At 39.5% G+C, this 27,064-nt stretch overlaps 1 protein-coding gene across 2 annotated transcripts in view; it reads right to left on the bottom strand.

Annotated features, from left to right (window-relative positions):
* The window catches only part of ITPR2 (inositol 1,4,5-trisphosphate receptor type 2), a 450,075-nt gene that overhangs the window by 250,158 nt on the left and 172,853 nt on the right, over nt 1-27,064 (bottom strand). For both annotated transcript variants that reach the window (XM_037514200.2, XM_054696343.1), the window contains exons 23-28: nt 25,459-25,588; nt 23,464-23,521; nt 21,546-21,711; nt 19,828-20,001; nt 2,374-2,463; nt 1,917-2,042 (exon numbers count right to left, since the gene is read on the bottom strand). In XM_037514200.2, the coding sequence (XP_037370097.1) occupies nt 1,917-2,042; nt 2,374-2,463; nt 19,828-20,001; nt 21,546-21,711; nt 23,464-23,521; nt 25,459-25,588 (744 nt within the window). The remainder of the gene's footprint in view (nt 1-1,916; nt 2,043-2,373; nt 2,464-19,827; nt 20,002-21,545; nt 21,712-23,463; nt 23,522-25,458; nt 25,589-27,064) is intronic.

The raw sequence follows: 27,064 nt of genomic DNA, 5'->3' as shown, positions 1-27,064 counted from the left end.
GATTTCACTTTGCTTAATCCCCTTGAGTACCTTCCATTTTGCTGCAAATAGCAAAATTTCATCTTTCCTTATTGCTGAATAGTATTCTTTTGTGTGCATACACCGTATCTACTTATCTCTCATCAATCACTGGGCACTTATGTTGCCTCCATATAATCTTTGCTATTGTAAATAGTGCCAAAAAGACACACTAGGGTGCATGGAATCCTTTGAGTTTATGGTTTCATATTCTTTGGAGAGATCCAAAAGTGGAATTGTTAGAACATATAGTGGTTTGATTTTTAGTTTTGTAAGGCTACATCTCTGTGCACAGCTTTCTCCCCTGCCTCTGTCCCCAGCTTCCCCTCTCCTCCCTCCTTCCCTGATTCTTCTCTCTTCTCTGCAAACCCTTCCTTCCCACTCATTCCTCCCTTCTCTGATGTTCCCCCTTGACTTCCATTTCTGTGTGTCTGGATCTTTCTGTGTCTTCTATTTTCTGTTTCTCCTCTTACTGCACCTTCTATACCCCCCTTTCTCAAATTTCTCCTGCCCTCTACTTCTCCAGGCATCAATTTCTCCTCCTCTTGCTTCTTCTAACTTTTCCTTTCCTGTTCCCATGCCCTCCTGGATGCTGTCAACTCTTCTCTCTATGCATTATTCCTCTTCCCACCCTGTACACATTTCTGTATTTTTCACCCTATATCTATCCTCCTATTCTCCCATCCCTTTGCTATTGACCTTGTCTCTTATTTTCTCCTCTCTTTTCCGTTATCTTTATGTTCTAACCCCTCTTTCCCATCTCTTTTTATCTCCTCTTTATTAACACATGTACTCCAAAGTTGCTTCCCTTATTCATCATCATTCCCAAGGAAAGCTCTCCACTCTGCTGCTGTCATTTGTTTATAGGAATAAGAAAATTAAGTCTCAAATTCATAAGGTATGCTAAATACTTTTCTCAAATGTGGTCTTTTAACTACATCACTGAAACCACCTAAAACTTTTCTATGTAGTAGAGACAGTTCATTTGTTATGTGGTCAGTGTCAGAGAGACAAAATGAACTCATGTTTTGAGTAGTAGATCATAATGAATAAATTTAATATTTACTTTCTTTCCTAATCTAAGGCTCTCTAGTTCATGCCTTCTATCACTAAACAAACAGCTTAAGGCCATCAATATGCTCATTCCCTTGTGTTTAAAATAAGGAAAAACTAACAAGAAAAATAAACAGGACCAAATACTCCATTCCTGAGTGAAAAGAAGGAAATTTCCATTTCAATGTCTTCTAACACACTCTTTAACTTCCATCTTATTCTCTTCTTGTTACTGAACTATCCAGTCATTATAACCAAGAAACCTATAAATACCAACACAGTAGTAAAATACTCAACACCACAGTTACAGGAGAAGGGACTCAATGATGGCCCATGCCCATATCACAAAAACACCCTAATCAAGTGACTGATATTGGCTTCAGCAGGAATGGGCAAACCAAAGCCGTCTGCCACTGGGGGGAAGAGGTAGGAAGAATTTAGCATCACACTGTTGCATTCCTGCCACAGCTGCATCACTGAATCCAATCATGAGAAAACACCAGGTGACCCAAAGTGAGGGGCAGTTTTCAACAGAGCTAGTCTGCTACCCAAGGTGTCAAGGTCACAAGAGTTTCGTGATAACCTGCACCAAAGGGACCTTTTTGTCAAAAAGGACATGACTAGGACACAGGAGAAATGTTACTGGTATAAGCAGTCACTGGCTGTACAATGTCACTGGGGTCCAGCAGGAGAGTGTCCTTGTTGGCAGAAAACAGACACTGGGGGCTCAAGGGTAATGGGACATAGATTTGCAACTTTCAGAAAGTACAAGGAAAAACATCATTTATACCTTTGCTATACTTGAAATTGTATCAAAATAGAAAATTAAAGCAAAAAGAAATGACCTTTTCATAAGGGATCTGCAGCAGATCCAGCACCACGGAATGAGCCCCCATATTTTTCAGCAGTCGCTGGTGTTGAATCCGACACTTCTTGTTCTGTACACAGAGTTTACTTAGCCTAATCAAAATCTTTAAAAAGAAAAGGAAAAACATTAACTATAAGAAATGATAATACTAATATATAAGAAAAATTATCTGTCATGCTTGCAGTATTGAGACTACTAGAAGGAAAGGTGAGGAATAGAGTCAATGGGCTATGGTGGAGGACCATGCGGCTTTGGTGGTGGGTGTGGTGACATATATCTGAAGAGGTGTGACCCTGTACTTTGAAATCTTAGTGTCATAAACCAACATGACCTTAGCTTAAAAAAAAAAAAAAAAAAGATAAAATACAGAAGTTGGAAAAAAAAAAAGGGCATGCAAATGCAAACCCATATAAAAATTTTGTATATCTGCTCACCTCCTTCACAATCAGGTAATTATTGCTTTTGTTGCTGTCAATCTGAGGTTTCTTTGTTCCGTCCTGCACTGGACTCAAAATGTTGGATTCCTAAAATAAACACAAGTATGTATTTTTATGCCATGCAGAGCATTTTAATAAATTTATTTATTTTGTAATAAATAATACATAAATGTTACAATATCTTGTAATGAACTTATTCTTCAATTTTAATGTTTCCTTCGTACTTTTTTATACCACAAAAAGTTCCTTGGCTTGACTGAGTCAGGCAAATAACCACTACTCAATCACAACCAGATTACAAAATAAGTTGCATTACTAATCACTGAATTAAAGTAAAAATGAAGTTATATACAACATTACCATGCCTTTTCTTATGCTTCATATATCAGCTATAGCATGGCTTTATATTGCCTATATGAGAAGGAAAAGTAAAAATCCAGGGCATCAAAGGTCTTATTTTATTATCAGGGATTAACTTTAGGGGGAAAAAAGAGAAAGAGCTTATTACAACAGTCAAAAAAACATTTCAGGAATGGAAGGAAAGAACACCTTCCCCTATGAACTCCTCCCTGGTTACCATGACAGCATTAAGAATGATGGCTTTAGACCAAGTAGTCACAGAACCATGAAAATGAAGCAAGGAAAATAAAAGTTTTAAATAATATTTTGAAATTAATGAATTAATAAAGCATATTAAGAAGACCTGAAAGAGAAATATTTTCATTACAAAACTGCTACCTGTAGCAGTACAATAATAAAAAAATTTGGGCGTGTACATATTTGAAATATCAACTATTGGAGTCATCACATAAAAATAAAACACCAGTTACAATTTTAGCATTTATTAAGACTTAATACATGTGTGGTGCTGGAGTGTGGGGACTGGATCTAAAAGAAATAGAAGGTAGGGTCTTTATCACAAGAAAATTACAGTCTACCTAAGAGGGGAAAATATGAAAAGAAGGATTTGAATTGAATAGAATTCACTATACAGAGAGAGAGAGAAGATGAATAACCATAGCTCTTAACAATTTTATTAAGAAGGTCAGATGTAAGGCAAGGTCTTCAAACATGGTAACTATTTAATGCAGTGAGTGAGGTATATGGGAGGGTAGGGGGATGGCAAAAGGCAGGGGGATATTTGTCAAATGAGACATCACCTTAGCCAAAGGCACTGTAGCAAGAACAACATAATAGCGAGTAGAAAATGTCAAGGCTGGGCGGTGTAGGTGATAAGATGCTCTCCCTGGCTTACAACATGCTCAAAATTGCACTTGAGATGAATATCAAGGTTAACCTGGGACAAAAGCACCCTAAACTCCTGACCACATGGGTGGCTTTGGCTAAATTGATGCCCTGGATTTTAACTTTTTCTTTTTATATAGGCAATACAAAGCTCAGGACAAAGAAACAAAGTATATGAGGCCAATCAATGCATTTCATTTCATCTGTCCCAAATCATTTTTCCTACCGTGTTCCATGACAAGTCACAAAATGAACGCAAACCAAGAAAAGAAACAAACTCTCCTTGGTAGTCAGAGTTTGATGAAAGGCCCCAAGTAGGAGAGCAACTGTCCAGTTCTGAGCCATTCCCACTCTCACTGGGCTTTGAATTCCTCCAGGCAAATCCCCTCACAGATTGAGACTCTCAACAAGAGCTCCACCTTAGCATCCAATCTCTTCCCTCAACTCACCCAGAATATGGAAATTCCCCTGACAGACACTTCCCTTTTTCCTTCTGAAAATGTCCAGCATCATCCATCCACAAACCTGTCTACCTTCTCTGCCTTGTCTTACAGACAAAGAACTCTGGACGCATGGGGTTTTGAAAAAAATTCCATCCCCAGGTCCCATGCATGAGCAGTTTCTACACTAGATGGATTCCTTCTCATCCTTTTGAAAACCTGGGGCTGACCAAGCACTTCAGGGGCACTGCCCACCCCAGGGAGAAGTTCTGCCTCTCAGATTACAACCCTAGTAGGTTTCTCCACGGATGAATTTATTCCATGCTGTATGAAAGACTCAATATTACCAAAACTTTCTTGAGCATTTGCTACTGCGGTTCATGATCATATACTTTAAGGCTCCTCTCTCTGGCAACATTCTTCAAGATGACCTTTAACCTCTCTGACCCTCTGGTCTCCTTCACTCAGTAGAGGTGGAAGTGCAAGGAAAAAAGGCTATGAACAAGGAAAACAATCAAAATGTTGCCCTACGGTCATTTATCCTATTAAACCCTAGGAGGTAAATGAAAGAGGTCCAATCTCCAGCCTGGGTAAATAAAAGAAGGAACTAAAAATGTAAGGTATTGTCTGTGGGCCATCAGACACTAGTGATTCCTAAAATGTTAAGTAAGTTAAGTCACTAGTAGGAGAGGAAAGGCGGTGGTTAAAATGAGTGGAAACTACATAGATGAGGCAAGCAGAGCTTCTGTTTGATAACTAAAACACTTTGTAGATGAGAAGTAAAAATTGCAAAATCCAGAAACATAATTAAATTTTCCTTTTCAGATGATAAAGGAGGTTGAAGCTTTTAGAGGTCATATTCATTTCTCTGGGAAGAGGGTATTAAAGACCAGGTTTGTACTACAAACAAGGATGAAGGCACGACCAAGTCCAAAGACCGACAAAGCTCCTAAGATAGAAAGGAGATTGTGATAAATGTCAAAAAAAAAAAAATCAGTAAAAATGATTTGGCAGATATAGTAAAGTCTATTTTTCAAACAATGGCCTGAAGAAAAAGCAACTGTCTTGTTTTAGGAAAAGTTATCTCAGACAAAATGTACTACATTACAGAAAGTTATGCTTTTTTAGAGGGGAAGACACAGATAAATGCTCAACTCCTTAAGTATGGAAATTATGAAGAATAATTATTTTAATTTAAAATTGCCAGTAGTCAACCAAAGGAAGCAATGCTGGAGAATTCAATAAACAGTCCCTTTTAATTTCAGAAAATAATTCAATATAATTACACAGCACAAAATTATTAAGCCATAGAACATCTGGATGATTCCAAAGTGGTAATCAGGGGAATTTAAGAAATATGTAAATTGTGCAACTACAGTTAGGTTTTGTTTTCCCAATAGGAGGTCAAAGGTTCCAAGCATAGGCATTCCAAGATTTTTACTTTAGTAGGGACAGAAATTGACTACATTTTTTATATCCTACATAACTATGGTCATAGGTCAGTGGCCAAATCAACAAAGCCCTTGCTTTATTCTAAGGACAAAATGTTTGTAAGGTACAAAACGTAGAAGCATCACTTATCCAGAGTCCCTGAGCAGAGCAAGCTCCAAAAAAAAAACCCTAACACTGAGAACAATGCCATATGTATGGTAGATATCCAAGCTATTGTCTTGATGACAGAAATGAAGAATACATATGGTATTACAAAAGCACTTGTACTTTATTGCAATTGCGTCTTATCATCTGGAAGAACTTGAATTAATCTCCTCTAATGGAATAGAAGGAACCACTTAGTTGTCATTTGAAAGAGAGGGCTAGATTTTTAATTGCCTATGATGTCACATAAAGCAGTAGATTCAGAAACAATACCACAAGAAGAATCTAGAAATTGGATAAACAGCAGGGTTCTAAACAGACTCAAAAGGGTGAATGTCTAAACAAGCCCTGGTTCTGAATACAATTTATTCTGCATCAGGTAAGGAAACTTTTTTATATCAACAGCCAAAAAACCAAAACAAAACAAAAAAAAGAAAATATGCAGGATCTATATGTTGAGCTAAATATTGGCACTAATTCATGGGGATCTGGCTCCATAATTTAAGCAAGAGCAGTCATGCTTTTCAGAAAAGACTTTCCAAATCCTACCCCATAGAACTGTCTCCATCTGCAGCTGCATGACTAAAATAGCTCAGGGCCTGTCTGCTCTTTGTCCCCACTCCATTCAAGTTAAAGGAGGGCCTTCCTCAGCAAATTTGTCAAGTCAGCAAGACCGCAGAGCATTGCATCCGCCATCTATATCCTGGACCTTCTCCTATAGCCACCGTTCAATTAAACCAGTGTCCCCTACCAATCACTCTCCTCTTCCCTTCTTCCCTTCTCACCTATCTCCAAAATGAGGGCGAAATCTAACCGCCAGTCTTTTGTACCTGATTGACTTATCAACTGAGTAGTTGGGGCTCTTCCAAATAAATGTTACTTCCTTCAGGTGACTGAAGGGTACCCTCACTATGGGCAATGCAGTATTTTTTCTCTGACCCACCGTAGAGCAACATCATATGCCAATCATTTAGAAATTACCTAGGGCTCTGTAGAATCCTTAAAGTCACCCCTGATCTACTTCTCTGGCCTTGCATGTTAAGCTAATTTGCACCATCAGGGGGTCTGGTGGCAGTTTTGGCTTCCCTGAGATTAAAATTCAAATACCTATGAGGAAAATGAATGCTAAGGAAGAAAACAAAAAATCAATATTGGGAGTCTAACATTCCAGTGAGATGTAAGCCATGAAAAAGTCTTCTGAGGTATTTAAACAACTATCTTTAACCAATAGTCACAGTGGTACAGTGAGGACCAACCACTGTGAATAAGTGCCAGCTACATTTACCCCACATTTGGAGTTAGGTGGGCAGGGAAGAGGGATTTGGGAGGAGGGTGATTGATAGATGATTTCCACTGATTCAGTTGAATGGTGGCTACAGGAGAAGGCTCGGGATACAGATGGCGGACAAAATGTGCTGCGGTCTGACAAATTTGCTGAGGAAGGTCCTCCTTTAACTTGAATGGAGTAAGGACAAAGAGCAGACCAAGCGGAGCCCTCTGTGCCCACAATGACCTATAAAAGACTCCAATGGTAAAGGACAGCTTGACTGGGAAAGAGAAAAGTTAGTAGGCCACGGATCACCAAGAGAAGACAAGGCCTGGGTTCTTTTTCCTCCCACCATGCCAGGGAGAATAACAGCATGGGCCTCAAGTTTCTAATAACCCCCCACATACACATACACATAGACACACACACACACACACCACAGTAACTTTTTATTAGGCAAGTTTGCAAATAACGTGTCAATGAAGGCACAGACACAGTCCCTGGCAGCTAGAAAGTGTGGATTTAGATGTCCATGGTAAATTGCAATTGATTAGGAACACCAGCTCTGTTCAGAGGCAGAAGCCAATGGTCCTAGGAGGAGCAAAACCACTGTACAGACTCTTGGAAGAGAATACAATGCTCCCGTCAAAACCTACAAATTGTGTGACCAATATGTTATCTAGAAATCCCAGAGACCCAAAGGACACTGCCATATACGTATATATATATATAGTATGAGCAAGTAGATAGAACCCAGGAGGATGAATATGAAATAAAAGCAACTGGAAGACCTAAAAATGAAAACACAGTCCCTGAAGTTAAAAACTCAATAGATGGCTAAATGTATGTTCAGACACTTTGATGAATGCAGAGACAAAAACATGTAGAGATGTAAAAGCAAAATCACTGTGAAAAAAAATGAACAACAGCCAAAAGAAAGAGCATCAGCAGGAAGTTCTCTTAGCAGCACTGTGATGCCCAAAGGACCTGCTTCTCCTAGTAAATGGGTGGGTAACACAGAGGGCAACCTGACTTCACCCACTCAGAGAGAGCTTCGGGAGTCAATCCCTCCTTCCTATATTAGAAGTCAAGATATATTCAAATGTCATGGATTAGTAGTTGCTCCTAATCTACTGATATTACCAACTTATTATACATGGCCCTTTAAGCTTTCAGCAACAGTACCTTTAATAAAGGGAAACACTAATATACAATAGGAAATAATGATCACAGGTGCTAGGCACTCAGTGGGCTCACACATGAACCAACCTATCCTGTTCTCCCCTGTACCTGTAAGAGATCAGTGGTGCGACCACTTTGGACCATCTCCTAAGATTTGGCCATAAGATACAGAATTTACCAGTGAGAGACGGACACTTTTGTGTTACTTGGAAATATTTTTGATGACTAAAATGAACACTGGCATTAATGATACTGGCCTTCTGATATCTAAGCAGGCACAAAGTTAGACCATTATGAGCTGTTTTAAAACAATGCCAACAGCCCCGTGTCTGGAGCCTTTGTGAAGATCTCCAAACAACAAAGGATGACTGTTTGCACTGGCCTGCGAGAGGGCCTGCTGCTTGCTGCTGGCTGTTTTCATCGATACTGGGAGAGATTTCATCCTGTTACAGTAAATCGCCGCTACCTTGGGCAGCTGGTTTGTTCCACAGTGTTGAATATTTGGCTGAGTATGAGTCACAACTTGTTAGTTTCTCACTTTTCCCTCCTTATATTAATCTACTAAAAATGTGCCCTTTTCCCACTTTCCAACCCACCTGTTAGTCTACATATCTGCTGCCACCTTCCAAGTTCAGGCTTATGTAACCTCACACCTGAATCTGGGTTTGGGGCTCCTACCTCTACTCTCTTGTTCTGTTGAATCCTCCTGGATTCTGCCACATGAAAATTGTCAAGGTTATCTATTCATCTCCTACACCAGAATCTTCAAAGTCCCAAATTTCCAGCCACTCCCACTTCTTGTGGAACTCTGCTTCTCCAATTACTCTTGAATCTGTTCACTAACTAGAGCCTCCTGATCCTTCAAAACAGTGACGCCTGCTCCCTGTGGTCAGGCCTCACCAGCCTCTCCCTTTCTGGGCCACACAGCTCAGGATACTCAAGCATCTCTGACATGGTGTTCTTGGGGGCCCCCTCGGTGTGTTCACCCCTGAAGAGCTAGGCCCATGTCTCAGATTTTAGATCTGATTCACAACATGAAACTTTAAGAAGGGAAATGAGTCCAGGTATGTATGACAAGAGTGATGATGGTGAAGGGACAGAATTACACTTTACTAGAATGTTCACATGAAAGACTGCACTCTAGAGGAATACAATGACAATCAAATAGAGGAGACTCAGCTCCAGTTGGTTCACGGTGCCTCAAATCTAGCACGTGTGAATGTATGTGACAAGGTGGGACCATGGGTTTGAAATGAAGAAAAGTCTTCAACTCTCAGGAACTGTTAGAGAAAATGACAAGTACCTGTGTAGAGCACCCCCTCTGCATGGGTACACTACCCAAAATTGATGGAGAAAATACGGAAAGTATCTCTTGTAAGTAAAGAGAGGAAAGCAAATGGAGGCTAGGAAATCATAAAAATTTCCCAATGATAATCTAGGACTGGATTCATTCTTGGCGACCTGGGCCTGCGTCCACATCTGATAAGCTGGGTCTTAGTGCGTCTCACACAAAACAGCAGAGAAGAGTCACAGATGGGGCAGAAAGAGAAATGAAGGTTCTGCTCAAGAACCTGCCAGGACACCTAGGACACCTCATGGAGAAGTCCAGGGGCAAAACCAGGGCAAAACATGACCACAGAAGAACACAGGCGTGTCTGGTGTCTGCCCTGACTTGGTCTTAAATCCCAACACAATCTCACTTCAGCTCAAGACTTGAAACTAGAACTCTCATTAATATAGAGACGTCCAAAGTCCCAAGGCAAACACTCCATGAAAGATAGTTACAGAATGTGGTAATCCAAAGATCCTCACAGGTGCAAAGGAAAGCTTCTCTGGATTAAACCCAGGCCTAAGGGGATTCCACATTTAAAAATCTAAGTTCCTAACAAAAGCTTTTAAAATGACTAAATATCTAAGTAAACACTTTGCCTAGGACTTCTGCAGTTAGAAAGAACTTAAAACAGCAAGGGGCCCGACTATAACAAAACAAGTAGATCCTAGACACGAAACCGATTCCAAGTATGTTACTTGGTTCACAGAAAACAAAGGCAACTCCATGTTTTGTCTCCAAAGAAAAAAATTAACCTGAGACCAAATGGGAAAGCCCCAGCTTCTAGGCAACAGGAGAAGATTCCCTGAAGGCAAATGGCAAAACAAGCTCTGCAACCTCCAGCCCAAGTCAACAGTGAGCCAGGATCAGGTCTGGGAAGCTAAACCCAGGCCCCTTCCTTCAGACAGGTGTGTGGGAAGGAAGCCACGGGTCTCAGGCCAGCAGCGCCCCCTGGTAACAGGGCGAGGCAATGACAAGCATTCTGAGGAGGAAAATAATCTATTTTCAACTTCCAGGTGTGAGCTCAAACCTACACTGTGTCTCTGGTGAATCCTCTCACCCACTGCATCTCTGGCCCACACCCCAGTTCTTGTATGCATAAAGAAAGAAAGAAATATTTTTTAAAAACCTACACTGGAATATTTACAACTGCTTTATTCATAATGGGCCCAAACAGGAATCACCAAGATGAAGTCCTTCCACAGGTGAATGGATAAATAAATTAGCACAGCCAGACAATGGAGTATTACTCACTGATTTAAAAAAAAAAATGAGCTAGCAAGTAAATGAAAGAAGCGAGTCTGAAAAAGCTATACATTGTATGGTTCCTGCTATGGAGCATTCTGGGAAAGGCAAAACTATAGAGAGTAAAAAGGTGAGGTTACCGAGGGCTCAGAAGCTCAGGAGGAAGAGATAAATAAGTGGAGCTAAGAGGATTTTCAGGGCAGTGAAACTACTCTGTAGTATACTGTAATGGTGATACATGATGTAGTATACATGATGATGGTATATATGATACTGTAATATACATGATGTGTATTTGTCAAAACCACAACACTGTGAAATCTAAAGTAAACCATGGGCTCTGCTTAATAATAATGTATCAATATAGGCTCATCCATTTAACAGTGTACCACACTAACACACTAGGTGTAGGGTAAAGAAAATATCAGGCTTTTCTGCCTTCCGCCATCAGGATAGATGATGGATCCTTGTCCTGAATGCATGCCTGATGGCGGGCACCTGGAATAGGGTGTGGGCATAGGTAGATGGGATTCAGCTGAGCTAAGACTGTGCTTTTTAAGGGCGGCGTCGCGGGGACGCCAGGAGAAGCCGAAGCAGAAGCCGAGAAGCAGCAGAACGAACGCCAGAGAGTCCAGATAGAGTAAAGATTTGCTGGGGGCTGGGAGGACTGCCAGCCTCCCGGCCCCCTAGCACCCCTGCCTGCCATATGCCTGGTGAACCCCAATAAAAGACCTGCAAAAACCCACTAAGGACTCTGACTCCTCCTTTACCTGGTCTGCAAGGGATCAGAAAACCTGCTCAGTGGCCAGTCCTGCCTTTACACTAGGCTAATCAATACAGGACAATCAGGTGGGGGAAAGATGTAATATATGGGGGCCTCCCCGGTGGCGCAGCGGTTGAGCGCTGGCTTGCGAAGCTGCCCGCCGGCCTCTGCAGCGCCGGCTCGATCCCCGGCCACCGTGTGAGGGTCCCACATGGCGCGCAGACCTCTCCTGCAGCCCGCTGCTCCCCTCAGCAGTGTACCTCGGTCCCGCTGCCTGCCCTGCTCCCCGCTCTGGCTCTGGTGAATTCTCTCACCCTCCTGCGCTTCTGACTGTACCCAGTACTTGTATAAATAAACAAAAATAAAAAAAAAAGATGTAATATATGGGAATTCTCTGCACTTCCTGCACAATTTTTTTCTAAACCTGAAGCTGGTCTAAAAATAGTCTATTAAGAAAAAAAGGGAGGTTCTCATAACCAAAGATTACCAAAACAAAACTGAAACCAAATGAGACTCATAAGAAACTTCCAAGTAGGTCAGATGGTGGAATTATGACGAGCAGGCTACAATAGAGTCATATGGGATCACTAAATTAGGAAGCAATAAAAGATGGTCCAAAACAACCCTACAGATTTGAAAGAAAAATCTAATTTCATGTCTGAAAAAGTAAACTGAATAAAATTTAAAAGTCAATGGGTAAACTGCAAACCGGACACAGCTGAGAAGAGACTCAGCTGAACCTAAAGAAATTGTTCAAATTCAGCCCAAAGTCACAGGTATGAAATTATTAAAAGGAAGCAAATAAATATGGAGGCCTCTAACAGGAATTTCAGAATCAAAGCAATGCTACCCATGAGGTAGCAAAAAAGTCTCCAACAGCAGCAATGGGAGGAGAAGCGAGGCAGTAGCAGTTTGGGGGGATAACACTCGTCTGGTCTGACAAAAGGTTTCTGTTTCTGGTAAGAAATATTTTCAATTTGTAGACATCTAATAAAATAAACTTAAAACACAAAAAGTAAAAATAAATACAATAACAAGGAAAAATTGATCTGCCCACCAATGTAGTGAGAAATGTCAACACAATTCCTTTATTATGCCAAGATAACAAAAATATTAGTATGCAGCTAGGTGATTTAAACACAATTAAGTTTGATTTATTAGTCTACACCCATTCACATTCTTCTCAAGCCCACATGGAATATTAAAACCCCAGATGGTTATAACAGGTCAAATAACAAACATTAACAAATTTTGGAGAAATGGTGTCACCATAACCAGATTCTCTTGCCTCAAGTTAAACCAGAGACTAATTACAGAGGGGGGAGGAGGGAGTAGGATCAAAACAAGCAGGGGGTGGGAATTGTATGGGGCTATAAGCAAGATGAAAATGCATACACTGTGCAAAAATGAAAATTGATGTAAAAAATATATAAAATAAAAAAGAATTTAATAACAAAAGGATAACAAAAAAGGATAATTTTCACCTATATGGAATTTTTAAAAGTTACTTCCATGTAATTCTGGGCCAAAGATGAAATTTTTTTTTAATATTTCATTTTATATAATTCTTACATCATTTTTCATTTTTGTACAATGTATGCATTTTCATTTTGGCAATTGCACCCCCCCTTATTTTGACCCTAATCCTTCCTCTCCCTGTCCCTCCCCCCCCATAGTGTGTCTCTGGTTTATAGTTGCTTGTTGATTTTGATTTTTACTTTGTATTAATTAGTCTTTTTCCTGGTCCCTTATTTAGGTTTTCTAAATTCCTACTATGAGTGAGACCATCCGGTATTTTTCTTTTTCTTTCTGACTTATTTCGCTGAGCATGATCCCTTCTAGCTCCATCCATGTTGCTGCAAACTGCATGTGTTTATCTTTTTTGATTGCTGAGTAATATTCCATTTGTGTGCAAAGATGAAATCTTAATGGAGATGCTTAAATATCTAACATTGCATAATAACATACTTAACAGTTTGGCAAAATTTGCAAAATGTAGTTCTGTAGAGGGAAATTATGCCATTAATTATTTTTAAAGTCTAAAAAGTTTGTCAACACCAAAGATAAAATAATAGAATAGCCTACCATTAATAGCAAACAAATCCAGAAGCTCCACAAAGCCAAAAACAGGTTCTTTAAAAAGGATTCTGGTCAGGTTTGAGTTAGAGAAAAGAAGGGAGAGAGAGGAAACACTTCAAGAATGAACTGGGGGTATAAAGCTACAGAGAAACTTAAAAATATAGTTATGGCAATCAATTAAAAAATAAGTATATGTATAAAAAAGGTGAAACAAACTGATCCAAAATTAAAAATACGAATAAACTTATAATCATTCAAGAAATTCGATCAGTAGTTTACTCTTCCCAGAAACTAAATCCAAGGCCCCAGTAGATAAGTTTTCCCCAAAATTTCATGGAACACATCGTCCCAATCTCACACAAAGAGGACTATTTTGCAACTCATTTTATGGGATTAGTCTAACCTTTCATGAACACTTGACAGGGATAGCAGAAGAAAGGGATATTACAGGCCACTCTTACTGACAACACAGATGTGAAATCCTAACCAGTATTTGCAAGCTAAATCTAACAATGTAAAAAATAAAATCTCCAAGATACAGTTATTCCACTGGTGACAAACATCTGAAGAGGTGGGGTGCAATATTTCTGAATCAAATAAGGTTGTAAACTAATGTCACCTTCATAAAAACATTATTTTAAAAAGTAAGAAAAAAGATTTGTTTATTCTAGAATGCAACATTACTATGTCAGAAGCTCTATTTATGATTCATATTATTAAAATTACCAGATTAAGGTTAAAGAAAAATAACAATCTTAATAGATGCATAAATTGTATTTGATTAAATAAACATACATGGTATTTAAAAAACAGCCAACTAGGAATAAAATGAAATTTCCTCAATTGATAGAGAAGACACCCAAAAAGGTACAATAAACATGAAGCTCAGTAATGAAAAATTAAAGCCATTCCCTTTAAAAACAGAAGCAAGTCACGGATGCCCATTATCACTACTTCTACTCATCACCACAGTGGAAAATCTTACCAAAGTAGGAAAAAAAAGTAACAGCACATGAAAAAGTCAGGTTCAAGTGTGAACTTACAGCTCCACCATGACTTGAAGTGAAAGATATTTTAACTTGGTCCCTATTTAGGTTTTTTAAATTCCTGCTATGAGTGAGACCATCTGGTATTTTTCTTTTTCTTTCTGGCTTATTTCGCTGAGCATGATCCCTTCCAGGTCCATCCATGTTGCTGCAAATTGCATGAGTTTATCTTTTATAATAAAGTAAAAATCAAAATCAACAAGCAAGCAACTATAACCAGAGACACACTACATGGGTAGGGGAGGGGGAGGGAGTAGGATCAAAACAAGGGGGGTGGGAATTGTAAGGGGACTATAACCAAGATGAAAATGCATACATTGTGCAAAAATGAAAAATGATGTAAAAATATATAAAATTTAAAAAATAATAATTTTTTTTAATTTTAAAAAAGATATTTTAACTTGAATGACAGATATAGATGAATTGGTAGGATCTGACTACCTAACTATACAGAACTCAGCTTTGAACTAAAATAGAAGAGGAAATGAAGTGGCCAATAAACATATGAAAACATGCTCAACCTCATAAGTAAATGAAAATTACAATAGCAAAAATCGATCAAACACACCCAATTATCAAAAAATTAAAAGTGAGTAAACCAGCAGTTATAAGCAGGGAGAGCAAAGGGAAATCCCACCACATGTAGGAGGGGTGTCCCTCAGTCTTTGAAAAACAACTTGCATCCCTGGGCCAAGGTGAACATACTAATGTTTTACGCCTAAATATACATCCTAAAGAGTCTCTTTAAGATGTGCATCAAGTGAGAATCATGAATTCTCATAGCACCATTGCTTTTGGCAGCAAAGTTTCTTTACAAACACTAGAATGTAAAGAATCAAAATTGTCCCTCAGCAGTGACCTAAGTAAACACTTACCCACAGTGTATTAATATTAGAGGAAATGAATGCGCTCTGCCTACACACCCACAAGCATGAGAGGGGAAAACATAAATCAAACAGAACTAGATGAAATTGTCTCATATATTTCTTATGTTTTGGGAAAACAGACACGTGTGGTAAAATCATTAAGAAAAGTCAGGAAATTAACAAAGTACACTCATGGGAGTGGCAGTGTGTGGGACCCAGGTCTTACTGAGAATATTCTACTTTCCTCAGTTATACATTAATTTTAATAGAATGTGCTACCCCCAGGGGTAATGGATTTCCCATTGTAGAAGTTTGTTTCAAGAACTATTTGATTTAAGTGAGCTTTTTCAAGACAAAATAAGAACTGGACTTCAGACCCTATATAGTATTTAGCTCTAAGATTTTATCATTCTACATCCACCATAGTAAAAACCCCAGCATGTTGCACCTAAAAACCAATAAGCATTTTTCTTTTAAAGATTTATTTATTTATGCATACAAGAGCTGGGGTACAGGTCAGAGATGCTGGGGAGGAGGGGTGGGAGGTGAGAGGATTCACCAGAGACAGAGCAGGGAGCAGAACAGGCAGATCCACTGAGATACACTGCTGAGGGGAGCAGGGGGCAAGCTAGGCGAAGTCTGCTGCGCCATGTGGGTCACTTCCCTGGCCGGGATCAAACTCTTGCTGCAGTATCTGGGAATTGCTTCATAGTGCTGAGACTCAACCCCTTGTGCCACCAGGGAGGTCCCAAGAACAATAAGCACTTTAACAAGCATTCACTGGTGCTGACTTGGGCAGACACTCTTGAATGCCGATCACCACCTTTTCTTCATTCCTCCTTGTTACAGGTTCCCATTATGTTCTGCCCTCTATCCTTCCTGTAACTCAGCTTGAGGGGGACTTTTTCCTTAGCCTAATCTTACAGCCTGTCGGTTTAGAGGTGAGCATGTGGCCCTGTTTGGGCCAAGGATTCACGCAGTACTATCTACTGAGGGGCACCCGGAGAAGATCCCATGCCAGGAAGGCATAAATATGGCTCCTTGATAGATTCAGGGGGTGATGCCCACGACACTACTGCCAAGAAGCAACCCTGAGAAAAATCTGCCTGAGAATTAAGCCTGCTGGTCCAAGAAACAGCACTGAAACAATGAATTAGTTTAAACAAGAGCCTTACTTCTTGACTTGTAAGTATCGTGTGACCTTATTGCTTCTATTTTCATTCTGAAGCCATATTAACTGGCACAGCGGTTCCAGCAGGTCAGTTCTGTGATTATGTCCATTGAAGAGACAATAAAACTTAGAGATGAAAACAGGTGCTATATACACACATACACACAGCAGGAGAGTTTGACTCCAAAACCCATACTTCTAAATGCCTATCCAACTCACGGCCATCCTTGGGCCTGGGAGGGCTGAGAAAAAATCCCAGTAAATATGAGTGCTCCATCATGTAGGCACATACTCTGATGTGTTTGTCAGTGGTGGTGGCAGCAGCCAAAGTAACATCTTGACCTTCAAACTAGTTGGCGAGAATGTGGTGAAAAAGGAACTCACCTACATTGCTGGTAGGAGTGCAAACTGGTCCAACCACTATGGAAAGCTGTCGAGATTCCTCAGTCTACTAAAAAAGGAACTACCATACAACTTGGCAATTCCACTACTAGGGATCTACCCAAAGGACATAAACACATTGATTCAAAGGAACACCTTTACACCTATGCTTATGGCAGCACTATTTACAAAAGGTAAAACCTGGAAACAACCCAAATGCCCAAAAATAGATGACTGGATCAAGAAAGTGTGGTACATATACACCATGGAATATTATTCAGCAATCAAGAAATATAAACTCATGCCATTCGCAGCAACGTGGATGGAGCTAGAAGGAATTATATTCAGTGAAATAAGCCAAAAGGAAAAAGAAAAATAACAGATGGTTTCACTTATAGCAGGAATATAGGGGAACCAAATAAGACATCAGTGTTAAAAAAAAATAATAACAGCACAAAACACAACAAAGCAAAAACAGACAACTATAAACCAGAGACATCCTGCAGGGGAAGAGGAGGGAGAGGGATGAGAGGGAGGGAGGGAGGAGCACAGGAGACTGAGGTGATGGTGCACGGGTGCATTGGGGAAGGAAATTCTATGGGGACTCAATCTGAGGAGGTGGGGGGGAAGCAAATATTGTTTTAAAAATTAATTAATTAATTAAAAAAAATAAACTAGAGCCATAATGAATCTTGAAATCAGCTGTGCCAGGAGCAGATTCCAATTTGTGCTCTTTCAGACTTTCCCAAACTTCAGCTCCTTGTATGAAATCACTTCCTGCTTGAAGTACTTAAAATAATCATCATTTCCTAAATTGATAAGTCCTGTACCCTACAAAATAAATCCCTGCTTGTATTGGTCTGAAGTCCCTAGGAAAATAGTTTTACAAGCCATATGTAAGGCAGCTTTATCGCTCAGACATCCTCAGTCAGACTGATTATTGTCGTTCCTTGTTACCTAAATGTTTATTAAACTGCTAAGAAGATGCCATGATCTATATACTACGGTAGAGGCTCTTTCTCCACTGTCCTTAGCAGACTGGAACTTCAAGTGAAGACTTGTAAAGAACGCCCTTTGTGAGACATCACACCTAGCTTGGCTGGCAGTTTGTTTTTGCAAACATTCACAAAAAAGCACAAAGCATTTTTGTATGGTTTAAGGCTCTTGCATTTTTAAATAAAACCTTCTGTAAGAAGAGGCAACTATTTTATTCTCTAGAATATCTGTGGAATACATAATTTCAAAAGGAAGCATTTTCTCAACTTGTGAAAACATAATGCATCTCTTGATGTATTTAAATAATATGTCAGGAAGTGCAATCTGACAATAAAGAGCCCAGGACTTATCAAAAAGACCTGAGTTAAAATCTCATTAGAGTGACACAGAGCTAATTGGCAAATCCTGGGCTTTCTGACCTCCAGCGTACAGGATTCATCCTTAGGAATGTGATCTTTATAACTATTTCCAAAGTTGGTTATAACATGTAAATAGAGATGCCATACATGAAAATGTTTGCCTTAAGACTTGGTAGAGAGTGTTAAAATAAATGCTAAATTTTATTTCTTAAAACTGTTATGGAAGAAGCCTATTTCAATAAATTAAAACTAGTAATAAAATAAAATGTATGGAGTAGAAATTCTACATTCTACTAACTCACATTATAGAATCACAAAAAAAATGTTCCTAACAGATTAATTCAAAAATTTTATACAGACTAGTGGTAACCAGTACTGAGACAAGTATGAAGCAGCACCCCTCCCTCCACAACCCAGGTGAATTTCCCCTGGGAGGTTTTCAACATTTTGATGATTCTAACTGTCTCCCACTCTGTCATTACCTTTCCCCCCAAAATAATTTGGTATTCCAACATACACAAAATCTGGGGTCAGAATGGCCTCTAAATTGTTTAAAATCTTGCAGGTTAAAAAACAACTAAAAGAGAGGCCACCCTGGTGGCACAAGGGGTTAAGAGTCAGCACTATGAAGCAATCCCCAGCTGGCCAGGGAAGTGACCCACAAGGTGCAGCAGACCTTTCCTGTCTCGCCTACTGCTCCCCTCAGCAGTATATTCCAGTCAATCCGCCTGTTCTGCTCCCCAGTCTCTCTGGTGAATCCTCTCAGCCCCTGAACCTCTGGCCTACACCCCAGCTTTTATATACATAAATAAATAAATCTTTAAAACAACAACAACAACTAAAAGAATCACAGGACCAGCATCTAAGAAAACCAATACATTATCAATTATTTTATCTCATGATCATCACTGAAGAATTCCTTAAATCTTCTGAAGTGGTTATGCTTATTTAGAGAAATGCAAAACATCAGCCCACTGAAAATGCAAACCAATACAGCAGACTTACAATCACCATCTCATCACTCTTTAGAACAAATACAGATTTTTAGTATTTTCATGTTGGTAATAAAGCATATTGTCTTCCATTTAGATATTTTAATATAGTGAACAAGGATATGCAATAACAAAAGGAATGATTTCTAGGGTGTAATTACCCATGAGGGATAGTAACAACAAAGAAGTCCTATGTTAGAGTCCAATTTCAGGACACATTCTGTTTTTCTGCATCACACTCCCTCCCATTATCTTTATTTCAAGATCATAATGGAAAGAACAAAGAGTAAAGAAAGTAGACAAGAGTAGAAATGGTAGCAATTGACCAGGATTTACTAAAATACAGATTTATGGAATTAACTGACTTGGCAAATACAAGATTTACATTCTGTTACTTAGAATAAAATTTTTGTTTTTGAACAATCTTGACAGTTGGGCACATGATTTAAAAGCTATCGTATGGATTATTTCAAAATAGATCATGAAATCAAACCTCTATTGGCTCTTCTCCACCCTTTACTTGACTGTCACCCATTTCTCCATTCTCATAGCTACTGCTCTTCTCAACCCATAACTCGGACTTTTCTACAGTCAGTCGAAGCTGGTCCAGATCAGCCTTGATTTGCTTGTAGTTATCTACATCCTGATTGGACACCAGCAGCTGCACCTGGAAACAGAAGAATTTTAGCCCTTAAATCAACTTATGGAATTGTATTCATTGCTACTTTACACACACACACACACACACACACACACACACACGCATACATCTAAAATTCCAGGTCTTATAATATATTTGTCTCTTAGTAGGCTTGATATTTCAAGATTATTTATGACTATTAGATGTGTTTAGCTGTAAACTGCCCATGAAAACTTACCTGGCAGTATCTGTGTGCACTCTAAACAATATATCAACATGTTATAAAGAATTTTTTCACAAGTGAGACTTAGCATTGCTTTTCTAAGCATTAAAGAGTTATTTAAAATGAATAATAGCTTCTGAGACTAGTCTATTGGTTTGAAAGAGGTAGAAACTTAAAAATGAGTGGAAGTAAATATTGATAGATATAACCTAGAGTTCACAGCCATAAACTTTAATTTTTTAAAATGTATATGTATCTCATATACAAATATAATAAGCATAATTATATCTATTATATAATTGCTCTATTTCATATTTTTAACATAGCCTAGTCAAACTTCCTAATGAAGATCAATGCTTATTAAAGAAATTAAGTATCAGCAAAACACATGTAATCATTTAGGTAATATTCATTAATAATTGCAAGACTGATGTTATTCAAAGATGATGAAGAAAAAGGATTATTTCCATAACAATCCCTTTATTTTAGATTTATACCTTTTTTTCCAGTCACAAAACATTTATTTCAGTGCTACTGCTTGTCCTAAACAAATTTATCAGCAAAATTTGGAGTCAAAAGAACAGCAGTGACACAAAATTCCTGGCTATGGTCTTATCCCCCACTGCTTCCTACATCTTATTGCCTGTCATTCACACTGAAGATACTAACTGACTCTCACTTGTGGAGAACTCTTTCTAAAACAGATCATGTCTTGGTATTGGACGAGGCCATACGTATCTTTTAAAACAGAAAGTGTTCCATTGTGTAATACCATTGTGTATATCTGGCATATCTTCTTGACCCAATCATCTATTTTTGGGCATACACTACTCAGCAATCAAAAAAGATAAATTCATGCCATTTGCAGCAACATGGATGGAGCTGTAAGGAATTATGCTCAGTGAAATATTCCACAAGGAAAAAGAAATTATCAGATGGTGTCACTTATAGGAGGAATATAGGAGAACCAAATAAAGGATCAGGAAAAAAATAATCATAAAAAATAAAAAAACAAAATTAACAGGCAACTATAAATCAGAGACACTCTGCAGGGAGGGAGAGGGATCACATCAGAGGAGAGAATAGCACAAGGGACTAGGGTGACTGTGCAAGGGTGAATTGGTGGTGGGAATTGCACGGGGACTACACCTGAGAGAAGAAAGCACACACTGTATAAAAAAGAAGAATGATGTAAAATATATCTAAAAATAAATGAATATTTAAAAAAATAAACAGTTTCCCAGGAAGAGCAACCCGATCTCTTAATGCAGCCGTGTGGTCGGGAAGGAAGGCACAAGCAACATGTGCAGAGCTGCCTGCATGGGCCACGAGGGCTCCTCATTCTCACCTGTTTAAACGCCTGGAGGACTTCAGCCCTCTGGCTGAAGTGCTTGAAGAGCAGCTGCAGGGCCCCTGACAGCAGAGGCGGGTAGTCATGCATGATGAGGTGGATGAGGACCCGCAAAAATGTCCTGCCTCCTTCATCATCCAGCTGAACCGGAGTTTTTTCCTTTCTATACCAACAAAAGAAAAAAAATCCTAAAACGGCTTATATTAACATGAAACCTACACAGATGGCTAAATTGTGTCTAGGTTTCTGGAGTTAGATCACTGTTTTGCATAAGTTGGAAAATGAATGTAACTGATGAGGAAATATGCACAAAGACAAGCTCATGTCTGTCCGTGAAAGCAGGGCAGCCAACCGCCCAGTTTGTCGGAGCCTGTGGGGGTCCTGAGGTGGGGGACTGCCAGTGCTTGCTTTGGAAAAGTCCAGATGACATGGTCACTGAGGCATGGACAAAGGATAAGAATCTGAATCAATCCAAAGCTTTCACTGAAGAGACAGACCAGCCACTGATTTTCCCCAGAGCTTAGAGACTTAGAGACTTGGACACTGCAGGCAGTGAGGGGCTGGGAAGACAGAGCACACACACAAATGCACACCCACAAATGCTCAGACATTCACACATGCATACACACACATATACAAGCGCACATAACACACACACACAACCATGGCAAGGGCAGCTCTGGGAAAGATTTCACTGGATAAAAGGTCTGTTTATTTTAAAACGAAAAAACCATACATCAGCTCCTTCTCTCTTCTCGGGACTAAAAAAAAGGGGATTAAATAGTAAAATACAAGAGCAATGACAAAAACTAGCAAAACAGTCCAAGAACAAAGTGAAGTAAAATGCTCACTAGAGAGAAAAATCCTTCTGGTTCCCCTCACTCACCGTTCTTGTTTGTCTTTCTAACCAAAGAAGATACAAGAAAAGGCTTAGGATAGGAATTCTTTGAAGGTTCTCATGAAAAATCTGTAATAAAAATGAAAGCTACTAATTCAATCATTTGTAGCACAGACACGTTACTCTTTTTTGGACTGTTGTTAGTTTGATTTCCGTAAAAGAAACAAAGACAATAAAAGGCTGGGGCTCTGGGAGTAAGGGAGGGTAGTCCTGCCAGAGGCATTTCATTTCTTTTAATCATGGCTATTTCCAATTGCCGGGAAATGGCTTTATTTCTTACATATAAAGTTAATGATAATGTTAAGAGAACCGAGTTTCTTGCCTCACATTTCTCAGATTCAGGGAAGCAATGTTGTGCAAGATACGGCGATGTTTATACCAGTGAAGCTAAAAGGCATTCATGTGCTGTCATTATTTGAAGAAAGAAAAGCAAAGAATTCAGGGAAGAGTTCAATATGCTGATCTCATCCTGTCCTTTATATTACTTGACCTAAAGAAAAGTTATGCTTTCTTCCCTACGGTAAACTTCTAATAGAAATTACGTTGATAACATAAAGGATCTAAAAATAAACAGATGACACACCCTAGAATCCTGACTGCAGAATTGAAGCTACTAGAGGGGGGGGTGGAAAGCAGAGTGAGGAGGGGGTGCAGTGGACTGTGGTGGCAGTGGTGTGCTCACAACACCAGAAAGGGGTAATCCTATACTTCCATATAATATACAGTGCTATACAGGGGACTGTGGTGATGGTGCATGTCTGCATTGGCAAAGGAAATTCTATAAGGGCTACACCAGGGCGGGGGGAAGCAAACATTGTTTAAAAAGGAATAATTATATAAAAATATATTTAAAAATTAATAATAATATACAGTGCTATAAATGCAGGTAGCCTCCATAAATAAAAATGAAAATATGAAAACCATAAGCAGATAAAGGAAGGTAACAGACAACAAACTATCAATAAATACTAAGTAAAATCTTATTTACAAGAACAAGATACATAAATGTTACTCTACCTTCCAGCAAACATAGTTTCTGCCTGAGCTGCAATTTCATCGATATCAGGAACAATGGCTGCAAAGATAAATGGCAAAAATCCAACCTTTATCTAATGCTAATTAGGAGCCACAATATTTATGTTAATATTAGTGTGTCTTAATTTCTTTATGCCACCCTAAAGCAATGAACAACTTTAAAAATCACAATGCAGTTCCACATACTTTAAATTGACATTTATAGTAGATATATTTACAAGGTCAGAAAATTACTACTTACAAGGTCACCTTATCTATGTAAATGTATGTATATATATGTATAAAATTCACGTGTATGTACATATACATACTTTAAATGGGAGAGGACAGGAAAAGAATCAAAATATTCCTATAATGAACCTTGTTATTACTTGGTGCTTCCAATCAACATGGTGTTTTTACCTAAGTATACTTCTAAAACCCACTCCTTTTTCTTGTAGGACAAGATGCTCACCACAAGAACTAACAAATTTCTGTAAACTGTGTAAATGATAAACACAATTTATTTCTCATCTCCAAAGCATAAAAAGAAAACAGTCAAGGCAAATTAAAAAAAAAAAAAAAAAAAAAAAAAGGTAATTGGCCCCAGGACAGTATCTCTTAGGAATTTAACCTATGACAAGGAGAAGTTGTGGCAGAGACAAGTGGTTTTCTGGGGGTGCCCCAGATTTTCCTCCCAGTGCTTCCTGACAGAGAGCTCCCGTTTCAGGTGTCTGGCTTCTGTGAACCAGTAATTTTTATGCTGTCAGTGCAACCTCCAGCAAGATTTTCTGATTCTGCCCTATCATTCCTGGAAACAGGCCTGGTGGGGGCGGCTCCACACCACTGGGAAGCATAAGAACAACATAATGGCAAATGCAGCAGAAGTGACTTCTCTCCAGGGCCAGACTTCTCTCTGGGGACTCCAATTCTAGGGGCACTCTCCTTGTGGGCGGCACTGAGGAGCTGGCGCGAGAGACACTGGCTGCAGCACCCATATCAACTACACACTTACAGACACTGCATCTTGCCTGTCAAATTGATGGACAAAGAAGAGGAGGGTCCAACAGTATCACAGTGGTTGGGGTTTAAGGTTGGGGTTTCATATCTGTGTACAAGTCCTATCCCCAGTAAGGAAGTTCTGGTAGCTGGCTGAATCTTTAATAGGACAGGTTTCCATTCAGTCATGTAGGCCTGATGTAGCTGGGAAAATGGAACTTTACTTTTCTTGGGTCTCCCAAGGAACTTTCTAGAGTCACAAAATTGTTACTGTCATTTATATGCTCTTTTGTTACTACACTCCTATACTCAAAGAAAGACAGCAATTTTACTTGCATGTTTTAGATGTGAAAATTGAAAAAGTTTCAGATTATAAGCATGTGAAATAAACACATATACACGCACGTATACGTGCACACACATGCACACACATGCACACACATGCCCAAGAAATCCAGCATGCAGACCATTGGGAGTGTTATCTCCTAATGATAATGATGATGATGATATGATGATAGTAATAATAAACAACTCTAATGACAGCTTCCTAAAAAAACACCTTTTCTCCTGATGGCTGCATTTCACTTGCTGCTCATTGATCTAAAAGGAAAAATGTCCTGTGGATTCTCACCAAAAAGGCATCATGCTGACAAGATTCACACTCTGGAATAGAAGAGACCTCAGAGGGAACCCCTGACCTCACAAGCAGGTAACAACCTCTCTGATGTTGGTTTTCACATCAATAAAACGCCACAATAAACAAGGCCTCTGCTTTGTAGAGGTGTGAAGATTCTAAAGAAACTATTCAAAACAGTCTCCTTGTCATTCTATGCTGGTTATTGAACACTTGGTCTGTTACTATGTGTCAGTGACAGAGATTATTTCTATCAATATTTCTGTCCCTCCTAGAAATATTAGTATATTGTAAAATACGAATGGTACTTTTTAGTTCTAGGGAAATCCAAAGACGAAGAGTAGAATTTACCACAAGAAAGTTACCTGACGGCAGAGAGGTATCTGGTGAGCCACTGGCAGGGCTTTCGGCACTTTCGTTATTTTCTCCAAATTCCTTCTTATATATGGACAGCATATATGAGATCCTGTAGTCAAGTCTAACACTCAGGATGAACTAAAAGGGACAATAAAAACCATGTGAATCATTGATTTTGTGAGCACGGTATTTACCAACGCAACCTGTGACATGACCCCAAGAATAACATCACCACCGTCACTTCACGTGACCTGGCGAGAAATGGCATTTGTAACTCTGGATGCTGTGGCTCCACAGGTGCTCATTAGCCAGAAGACTAAGAGAAGGCACGTATGTCTGTCAGCCAATGGCAGGAAAATCCCAAAACAGTTATGGAAAGAAGGAAATTTGGCTCCCAGGATTAATTCTCTGAATAGTCCAGGTGCAAGTGGTGCAGGGTCTGGATGAGGAGGTAGTGCTGAGAGTTCACTCGGTACTTTGCAGAGCTTCCAGCAACTGTGAAGGGAAGCGGCTGGAGGTCTGACCCCATTTATGCAGAGGCTGAGGTTTCACGTACAGTTGTGTGGTCCAAAGTCCTGGGTCTCAGCCACAAGGGGCAGCTGGAGCAACAGCATCTACATAGTATGGGTTTGCCTCGCTGGAGCTTGTTTTCCATGGGTCTGGGCTGCTGGCCTTGTTCTCATTAACTGACACTGACAGAAACTAGGGCCAGTAAGATCCCAATTCTATGGCGAATTCACACACACACTTGAATGGTAAGGTATAGACTCTGCCCTCAAGACATCAATGAAAGAGTTGAGACTTTTAACTGTTAACATAATTTGAAAATCACAGAGATCAAAAGCACGTGGCATAGAATACAAATGGGGAGCAAAAAAGGAAAAGTCTGCATAGTGACTTCAAGGTGAGAAGTGGCTTCCTCTGGGCACTGGCCATCCCAGCAGAGTAAGGCACATGGGTTTGGGCTACTGTCCCAGCAAGAGTCTCCTTTGGGCAGTAAATAATGATCACTCAGGTTTTAGAAAATTTGGTATTTCATGATACTATCTAACCTCACCTGTCACTGTCTCTGGTATCAAATGCATTTCTCTTCCTCCTGCTCCTCCCTCCTGTGCCCCTTTCTTTCACTCTCCCTTACACGTGTCTGTTCCAACAGCCTGGATGGAATGTCTCACGCTCTCTTATCTCCTCACATTTGTTCAGTGTCCACGTTACCTTGAATATTCTTCCCCTCCATCCCATAATAACCAGCTTTCAAGATACCTCCAAGGTCTAGTTTAAATCCCTTTTTTAATAAAGCGTTCCCTGGTTTCCCAGTACAAATCAATTTTTCTCCCTTTTGCTCACCCAACACATTATTTATACCTAATACCTAGAGGTCCACAGCTGAATCTCACTGAATCAATCTCCCTCCCTCCCTTTCTTTCTCCGCTGCAAAAGTGTATGCTCCTTGTCAGCTATGTTCAGTTAAATTCAACAAACATTGGTTAAGCCTGCTGCTGAAGGAGTATCAGATATGGAAGAGCTGCCTTGGAAGAACAGATAATCTAGAGGAAAACAAACACCAGACTCTTCATTAACTTGTGGTGAGCATTTCATCACACCCTGCTTGGA

This window comes from Talpa occidentalis, unplaced genomic scaffold, assembly GCF_014898055.3.
Source record: "Talpa occidentalis isolate TD23 unplaced genomic scaffold, MPIMG_talOcc4v2.1 talOcc4.16, whole genome shotgun sequence".
Taxonomy (NCBI): domain Eukaryota; kingdom Metazoa; phylum Chordata; class Mammalia; order Eulipotyphla; family Talpidae; genus Talpa; species Talpa occidentalis.
The sequence above is the reverse complement of the archived record's forward strand: the minus strand, read 5'-3'. Positions and strand labels throughout refer to the sequence as shown.